Consider the following 9680-nt stretch of genomic DNA (forward strand, 5'->3'; position numbering starts at 1 on the left):
AAAACGAAACAAACCAAAAATCTTCCTCATCAGCATAGTGAGCCTAGCTTTGCTGCCTTGTAAAACTCCCAGTGCTATTCAGACTGTCCCTCTTAACCTAAAATCAAGGGCCATCAGTAGGGCAGCACCAGCTATTCACAGGTCAAATGAGACATGCTGTGTGGCATGCCTAGCAGTTATCCTTCTCCTAGGCTTTTGCTGTATGTTTTTTTCATTTAGTTAATTCCATCTTTAACTGCAATTCAGGTCTTTATACGCATACACAGCATATCATAAAACCGAGTGATTGACAGTGAAAGGACACACAAGTGCGATGCACACAGAAAAGCTACTGCTGGACTTAGACAGGTTTTGGTAATGTCTTTAGTAAACAGTAAAGAATTAAACTGGAAAACACAGATTCGTAAGTCCAATAGGGAGGATAATTGTCTCCTTAATAAAGCACTTTTCCCCCCTCTGAGTTCCAAGTGCTTTGGCATCATCTGTCTCAGATACACTGCATTACAGGCACATTACAAATTTAAGACTATCCAGGAGACTTTACAGAGAATGAGAATTCTACTGCCAATTGATCTGTAAAGCTGAGATTTTTCAAAGCCTGCCATAGGGGATTGTGGCCCACAGCTGTCGCTGGAATGAGCAGTTTTGCTCTCTGAGGCAGCTTTGAAGAGCTCAGATCATATGTATAATTGACTTGTTTCTTCTCAGGAAATTATATTCACCGAACAGGTGGTGCATGTGCATTGAGGGTACATTAAAACAAATTTAGGTCTTTCTCTTAAATGAATCTCTTTTGGCAGAAAACACCCTCCTTTTTTAGAGACCTAATATTGACAGCTTCTGAATTTCAGTAATTATGAAAATAGTATGTTTCAGGAACTGTGTGGATATGTATGAAGAATAAAACTTAAATCGCTGCTTTACTGATATTTTAAACTGAAGTTGAATTAGCTACTAATTCACATTTATGGTATTAATTGCTATAGCAGGACATTAGTATTTAATTTTTAAAATATTTAGGAGCATGATTCAAGTAACATCTCACAAAATTGTAACAAATACTATTCACCTTATAGATTAATAAAATGTGACAAGGACACATTGTTTCCAGTGGGGGTTAGGTATGTAAATTTAGTTGCGGCATTGAGGCTGAGTGACTTGCCGATGGCCACAGTGTCTCTGAAAAAACAGTGGAAGAATGTAAATAAGGATTACCAACTTTATCTCCTAATGGGAAATAGACTTGGGCCAAGTTTTACTAGCCACTACTTGTTTATAATTTTCATTGAGTTGTATTTAAATTGATTTTAACACGATGCTTTGCTATTTTTTTTTTTTTTTTTTTTTTAAATACTGTATTACATGTATCGGGGGCTGCTTATTTCTGGAACAAACAAAAGTGAACTAATTTAAATAAGGTGTGTAGTAGTATTTGAATTCAAGGAATGTTAAAGTCTGGATTTATATGCTGGTTAAGATGGTACAGAAGCACTGAATCCCTCAAAGCAGCTTTCAAATAAAGGGTCCAGACTGGGGCTGGGTGATGACACTGCAGAGCCATGGCACATATTTGGTCAGTACTAAACTGAAGAATATTGCAACTGCTTGTAAAATGATAGATCCCAGTAGCACACACAGTCTGTGGGTTTGCACTTTGCGGCATACCTGTTTTCTTTGGCCTTGCCAGGCTATGCCTTAATCATATGTTTGTGACGCTTAATGCTTCAGGGCATCAGATAAAGGAGGTGGTTTGGGGGACGTGGTTGGTATGTAGGGTATTTTTACTTTAGGGGAGATGGTACAAGGGTGACTGCAAAACAGATCTTTGAAAAAATAAGATTCAGACACTCCTTTGGGAAGGTAATGGCTCAAACTTTTTGCAGACCAGGAAAATATTAAACTGGAAGGAGCTATGACAAGGGCTCTGGGGAGAAGAGAGTGGCCAGGTGTAACTGAGTTTTGAATACTGGGTGTCGTGCTATCCAATAGAGATTTGTTGTTAGTGATTTTATTTTTCCTCCCTTCCCCAAGTGTTGCTTCCATTCTTATTTTTGTTATCTCTGTTGTAGAAAAAATTATATACGTCATCCTGATCAGTGCTCAGATTTAGTACAGTTTTGTAAATTGATAGAGCACCATGACCTTTCCCTTCTTTTTTTTGTGTTTGTGTGTGCTTTCCTCAAATCTACTGTAGTACAGTAATGTTTTTAGACCTTTCTCCCCACATTTTCATTTAATTTCCTTTATTTGTGAGTTCTCCAGCTAAAAGGTGTGTAATTCTGATTATTCATAACAATTTCCATGTTCTATTTGCCAGATTTTCATTGTCTTGGTTTTTTCCCTTTCAAATTTGATTTTGAAAAGATGGCAATTTTCTTTTGTTATTTGCTGCTTGTCTCTTAATCTTTTTGTTTTGCTGTTCACTCCCAGTTATCTCATCAGCCCACTTGTTCTCTGAAATAGCAAAGTCAGGTCTTACTGAGTTGGTTCTTGCTGAATTGTATTTTGGGAGCTTATCTTAACACATGTATGGGGAATTTTCTGTAAGAGGTGTGCAGGGACCCTGGTGATTGCTAGGGTCCACTGAGGAGCACAGGATATATACCAATAGCATCTAACAGGATCTGGAGTCAGAAAATGCAGGTTGCAGTTTTAATTGCGCTGTGGACTTGTTCGTGTGATGGGGGAAAATGGTGAGGCTAGGAGGTAATTTCCCAGGGACGCAGCATGGAGAACTCAGCTTGGCTTCTAGGCCCCGCAGTGCTGCGATTACCCGCCAGGAGCTGGAACACCAAGCTTCAGTACCAGCTTCGCCTCTGCTGCGATGGGGAAGGCTTGGAGGCTGTCCTGGCCTTCCCACAAACTGCTCCCACCTCCTCTGGGTGGTTTAGGGTCTGAAGCAGTTAGTCCTCCTGCAGGAGCACCTTGTGTTTTGCCTTTGTTATGTGGCGTGTGGTGTAACGTTGCTTAGCCAAAGTACGAGCTCATGAAAGGGGCCATGACTCTCGTTTCTTGGTGCCTCAGTGGCCTAATACACAAGGAATAGATCGTTATTAAGAGGAGTATTTCAGTAATTGAGCATCATGTTGTTTAAGGCATTTGAATGTTTTGGAAACGTATCTATGTAAATTATGTTACATGTTCAAACTTTACCTCTTTCCATAAAGAGCTTAGGAACTGTACTTACACAACATATTTTTAAACGAGCAGCTTGTGGCAAAATAATACTTCATGTGGAGAAGAGATGCTGAAGTGTCTTCCAATAACGTATGCTGTCTGGATATAATTTTATTTACTTTATTTGTAAGAGTAAAATAATAGTTGCCCATCAGAATTGTTTTCTGCAGTGTTTGAGTTTTAACAGCCCTTCTCTTCTCCACACCCCCTAGTAAAATACAAACTATTGCATAAGTAAAGGACTTCATCATGCAGATAAATGTACCGACATGTTTAGCTTCGCTCAGGTAGACTCTCTTGATGATTTCCATGACTATTGAAGACCAAAGAGGAGGAAAACAAAAAGAGATGAAAGGGGTTGCAAGCTTTCCTTTCTTAATACCACCAAACTAAATGTATAGCTAGTGCACAACTTGTTTGTTTCTGTTCAGATTTTAGAACATCTTGATCTGTTTCAGCAAAAAGGAATTTGGGGTCTATAATGCACTTGAATGAGAACAAACCAACTTGAATATTTGAGTATTTGAGGCACATTTGTAGTATTTTCTGCTAAATTGATTGTCTTCTTCCACTAGATGGGGCTTTCTTCATTGATGAGTTGAACCATCCCTTTTCCTTCAAATGCTTTTGTCCACATGCACATACATGTAAGTGTGGATGTGCCTCAAGTACCTCAAGTATCAGAGCCCTGAAATGCCTTTTTTTTTTCCCTCTACCTTACCTGTTGGAGTGCAATTGGCAATTTTGTTGCTTGTCAGAAATGGCACTGTGCAATAGTTTGTGGTGTTGAGGCGCCAGTATAATTTTCTGATGCACTAAGTTATGTAGCATCCTTGTGCAAACACACTGATTACATGTCATGGTTGCTCTCAAATAGTGGGCTCAGTGGAATGAGAATCAGTCACCATTTGGGGTTTTTTTTTAAGCTGTAAATTATACATAAGGCGGAGAAGTGACACAAGCAAATTAGTACTTGCTGTGTAACTTCAGCAGTGTTGATAACAACTTTGCAAACTTCTCAAATGCTGCCCGGTGAACATGACTTCTCGAATACTCCAAAGAGGTCAGGCTGGTTTCTCTCTTGCAGTGTAACTGTTTTATTTTATTTTTCTGCAACGCTGCAAAATGTCTTTCCATTATTTAATTAGCTCAATAACATGCATCTATGTATAGAATTTGGCAAATGAAATTTCTGAAGACTGTGGATGGTAAAAGGTATTTTTCCCCAAAGTACTTGCTCATTATGGATTGTTTGCGTCATTGCTGTGGCGCAGTCTAGTTACTAAGGTACCAGCTTTTGGCTTTGATCTGGTACTTCCCCGTTGCTGTCCTTGTGATTTTCAAGAGACTTCCATCTATTCCATATGTATTTTTTAAAAGCTAAAAGTAACACGTGTACTAGGCCTTCCAGCTACAAAATTATAATTCTTCTGAGCATGAACTTGCGTGCCTGCCCTGCTGAGGAAGGGTAGCTAGCACAAGAGTTGAGAAGAAAAGCAAAAAACTACCTGTCTTCAGAGCAATGCAGAGGTCCCAAAGATGAAGTGAACATACAGGTAGCAAAAAAAATTTCATTTATATAGGATTACCTTAATCAGAGTGAATGTCCAGCAGCTCTCACATGAGTGCCACAGCTTGCTTTCCTCCAGGTGGTTTTCTGTTTCATTGTTAAATGCTTCACCTCTACCTGTTTGTCAGAACATTTTCTTTCCTTTGTATCTTCCACCTCCCCACTAGGGAAATTTATGTACACTTACTGCCACTATGTAAAGGAGAAATTTAAGCTTACAGACATTTTTTTGGGGCACAACTATGGGACCAGACAGCCTCTTCCAAGTCCACCATACCTGTGCTTTTCCCTTGGCTCCTCAGGCTGATAGACCTGTATTCTAGGAGGATTTAAAAGGGAGTTTTGATGCAGGTGCTTTTCAGGTTCTTTCAAGTCCTAGACTGTCCATCTGAAAGCAAAATGTTTGAGTATCCTTAGGACTCAAGGTTGAAACAGTTTCTGGGCTTGAATATGTTAAAAAGGATAAATGAGACCTGTCTTTTTTTCTCTTTTTTCTTTCTCTCTCATATGCAAAGGCATGTGCTCCTTTAATTGAGATCATACAATATTTTAATTTTTTTTCCGTTATGCATTGTTTTAATATGTTTCAATCTGCTCTTCTGTATTTAAATCATCCTTCTATTTACAGTCAAGCAGGATGACAAAAATAACTGTGGTCTCATAGTGAATCAGTGGAATTTTCCTGCATTTCTCCCCTGATGACTCGACTGACTCCTAGAGAGCCTAAATGCTTTTGCATTTTTGCTTGCAAGAATGAGGTGTTTTCCCTCCTGCATTCCTGTATTTTTCCCTGTCTTTAAAACTCACTGGGATTTGCTTTTGTTTACTACACAAACAGTAGCTACAGCATTGTGTATCAGGTCATAGATCACTGCCTGAAACTAAGATTGCTGCATGCCTTACTGAGAGTCCATTAAAAAAAAAAAACCCCATGGCCTCATGACAGCTGATTTAAATGTGTATATTTGGGGGGAAGAGGTACCAGATCTCCTCAGGGATTGCGTTGTCAATTGTGTTTGGTTATTGCTTTTTCAGCCATTAGTTTCTTCTCTTTCTCTAATGAAGAAATAATATTTTTTTTATGCTGGGCCTCTTACTTCTCTCTTTTTTGGCACAGGGTAGCAATCATTGCTTGTTAACATTTGAAGAGTGGTGGTTGTTTTTAAAAACTCGCATTGTCCCCGATTACTGCAGTTTTGTATCCTCAGATAAAATACCTATTCTGCGAGGAGTCATAAAGATATGCTGTAACAGCTCATCCTCCCATCCCCCACTTCTCCTTCAGTTATCAACAGTGCGTCAGTGGAAATTTCCACCCTTTGCTAATGTGAGAGAAAGCGCAAAGTTGCAAAGCAGCCTTTGGAGAAAAAAAAACCCACTATTGCCGTTTTAGGAACACAATGAAAATCAGCATACAATTTGCAAGCAGAAATGAAATTAAATTCTCAAGAAATGGTAGGACTAAAATGGTGTGGCAAAGAGCATGAATTGCAATATGAATGAATGCTCTTGTTAAGGGAAGGGGGCATGAGGGTGGTGGTGGATCCCTATCCTCCTTTCTGTTAGTTGCAACTGTGAGAGGATTTGGAAGGCTTCTTCCCAAGGAGAAGAGTTAAGTGTCATCTGTTAAATTTACCAGTGGCTTTTAATGGCTTTAACAGAAAATATGATTTTCCCTTTTTTAAGGGGTGTGCATCCTTCAGATGTTGCTGTGCAGTATTTCTAATGAATTGTTCAACCTTAAAAATTATTTCTCTCCCTAAACTTTTAACCAGGTGGCATGTCTTAATTCTGGAGACCAGAAAATGGTAGGAAGTTCAGTTTTCCAAATATGTTAGGCCAAATCCTGTTCCCCATTGAATCCTGTGAGGAGGACTGAGCTCACCAGAGTTCCTCCAAATCCATCTTGAGGCAAGCTATTCCTGTAGCTCTCAGTAGCCCTCCTGCAGTCAGAGGAGCAGCACCTTTTCTGACATGACCTGGCACTGGTCCCTTGGCTTCAGTGATGCTTGGCCACAGCCCACAGCAGCTGGGCATGTGTTCTGGAGGACGCGTTACTTCAGTATGGGCCACAGGGAGATTTTTTTCCATCAGACCCCTCATGTACAAGAATTCAGTGCTTCAATCTGAAAAAGTCTTCAGAGAGGAATTGTGGCTATTAATGTAGATGCCTGCGTAAAGAGCTTCAGGATTAGGATGTCTGGCTAAGGAGAAGCATCTTTGCCATGTTTTCCATGGGTGGATTCCACCCCTGTGCAGTAATCCACCACACGCTGCTGAGTCATTTCTGGCCCGATGGGTCTCCTCTGCGAGTAGTATTTTTATGTAACACATTTCGTTGGATGAAAATGAACTCCACGCAGCGTGAAGAACACAAGTGTTTCTGTCGTTCATGACCACATCTCCTGTGTTTCCTGTTCAGACTCCCAGTTCAACTTCTGGTCTTGGAGACTTAGCCTCCAAGATTACCTTTATGAAGATGGACCGTGATGCTCATGCTATAGTTGACTTAGCTAATAATCCATACCTCTTGCAGAACAAAGTCCTCTCTGTTAGGTACAGTTTTTAAATCAAACTGGGATGCTTGATCTAGCTTGGGTAATAGGACTTCAGCTGAGGGATATCACTTTAAGGGTATACTGATGCTTCGTGGGGAGGTGTGCTTGAGTGGACTAGAAGGAAAGGAGAACTTTAGTAAGAGGATGTGTAAAGATGGAAATGAAATAGCTAGGTGGGAAGTGCTGTGCTGTACACTTAGTCTTTAAATTACTGATAGTCTTGGAAACAAGGTGAGTGGTTCGTTCTCTTCAGTAGGATTTCTGAGACAGTTGCAGTGTCTTTTTACTGTACTGGAGTTAGTGCCATGCCAAATGCAGACAAGGTGATTAAAAAGTGTCCTGGTTACAACTTTGTTGACAATGCTGGTTCATTCACAGCATTTCAAGGGAGGAGGGGTGGCCAGTGGCATGGATACTCATTTTTGCATTAGTATGATGGCTAGCACTACATTGCTCATAACTTGCAGGAAAAGCATACATAATGTTGCTAACTAATTTAAGGTAGATCTTGCGTTAAGAGACAGGATCTGAATTTGCATGTCTGACATGAAGTTAGTGCACTGTGTGTAGTTTTGTCCCTTGTCTGAAGTGGGACTCATGAAGTGCAGTAGACCTCTTTGACTGTTTGGGTGTACTGGAGTTTTAAAAGCCTCTTGCAAAATTATAACTGAGCTCATGAAGAAGGTGCAGTTCTCCAGCAAAGGAGTTTATTGAAGAAGTAACCTTGGTGGCCTAAGATTAATGGGGAGCAACATTCTCCTTCCAGTAGGTAGGCGATCAGCTTTTTCTTTATAGGTGTCAAAGACAGCTGTGTGGTGGACATGAACTGCTTACCTGTAGCAGTGTGTTTTATATGTGCTGTGCATGTGTCGAAGTAAGACCTTTCTGGTCCTGCCAAGGTCAGCACAACCATATGTATGCTTGTCAGCTGCCAAGGGTGCAAGCACGCATTGCCTGTACGTGGCTTCAGTTCCTACCCTCAGATTGAAAATTTAAGCCATGTTCACACCAGAAATGTGCCTAATTTGGGATAAGTCCATCTCCTTGGGTTTCTTTTGCTGTATTTTTAAAATTTCCACTCAGCTCTGAAGCAGAACTTTAAAGGAGGAAGTGTGCCTGTATGTATATATGCTTGAGATGTTTCACACTGGCATTTGCTCCCCACAGAAATAATGCTGTGAATTCAAAGGAGGAGGATGCATGTTCTAACTGAAATGAATGTGCCACCCTATTTTTTTTTTTTTTTAACGCTATTCAAATCAAGGTGTGGAAATGGATGGAATAGGTACAAGAAGAGTAAGCTCTCTTTAATCTCCTTGGGTAAGCAGTGATGTACAACAAAGAAAAGTTCAGGCTGAGCCTGCTTCACTTGAACTTTTCTTATTTGAAGTCAAGGTAATACTGAGCTTTTATTTCAAATCATTCTGGTACCAAAATGTAAGAAAAAATGATACAGTTTCATTTAAGAAATCCCACAGTTACTTGAATTAAAGTTGATACAGTACAGGTATTTTTTTATTTTTATTGTGTGTATGTTTTTCATTGCAGGTATTTTTTGATAGACTTAGAGGGCCCACCTTCGATTGTATCGACCATGATGGATCATTTAGGACGTGATATTGATGTAATTAGACGTGGTTTTATAAAACATCCTGTATCAAAGACAGAAGAATGCAGTGGCATAATCCCAGTCAACTATGAAGATAAACTAATTGTCAAGAAGAAGTGAATATTTCAAATAGCATGTTTGAAAGGTTTTTTTTTTTAAGTTTTTTTTCATTCTTGCTTTGGAAAACAATTGTGGTAACTAACGTCCATCAAAAAGAATCAGTTTTGGCCATGTTATGTGTGTGGTGTAGTACACTATCTTGAGTTATTGTAACATTTAAGGTTTCTTTTTGTTTAAAATAATTTGAATAGACTTAAATCTGTATGCTTAACTTGATATCTGACAATTGATTTTCTTTTCTCTTGGAGCATTATGTTGATAATGAAGATTTATCCATCATCAGAATGCTAAAAATAGCATTCTTTTCCAAAGACAGACTACTTCAAAATATGTATATTTACATAAGAGATTAAGAAATCTACAGTGTAAATATAGCAGTATAGGATGTGATTTGTTGGAGGGGGGGGGGTTTGCTTGGTTTTGGAAAAAGGTAATAAAAGCGTGATTAAAAATAAAGCTTGACTCATTTTTTAAAAGCAGAAAAGGTACGAGAAAAAATAACCGACACTGCTAAAAGACGCGTCATACTTCTTCCTTTAAGGTATTAAAACTCTGTTCAAAGTACAGGTAAAAAGTGATTCTTATAGAAGAGTCCAGAAACTTCCAGGTAGCAGGTTAGAGAAAAACCATGCTTATATGTGAACAG

At 39.3% G+C, this 9680-nt stretch overlaps 1 protein-coding gene across 1 annotated transcript in view; it reads left to right on the forward strand.

The window, feature by feature from the left end:
• MRPS6 (mitochondrial ribosomal protein S6) overlaps window positions 1-9475 on the forward strand; it is a 50032-nt gene extending 40557 nt beyond the window's left edge. Inside the window, exon 3 of the mRNA XM_074900982.1 lies at window positions 8854-9475. Coding sequence (XP_074757083.1) covers window positions 8854-9034 — 181 coding nt within the window. The 3' untranslated portion in view covers window positions 9035-9475. The remainder of the gene's footprint in view (window positions 1-8853) is intronic.
• Window positions 9476-9680: the final 205 nt, after the last annotated feature.

This window comes from Athene noctua, chromosome 1 (assembly GCF_965140245.1).
Source record: "Athene noctua chromosome 1, bAthNoc1.hap1.1, whole genome shotgun sequence".
In the NCBI taxonomy this organism is placed as follows: Eukaryota; Metazoa; Chordata; class Aves; order Strigiformes; family Strigidae; genus Athene; species Athene noctua.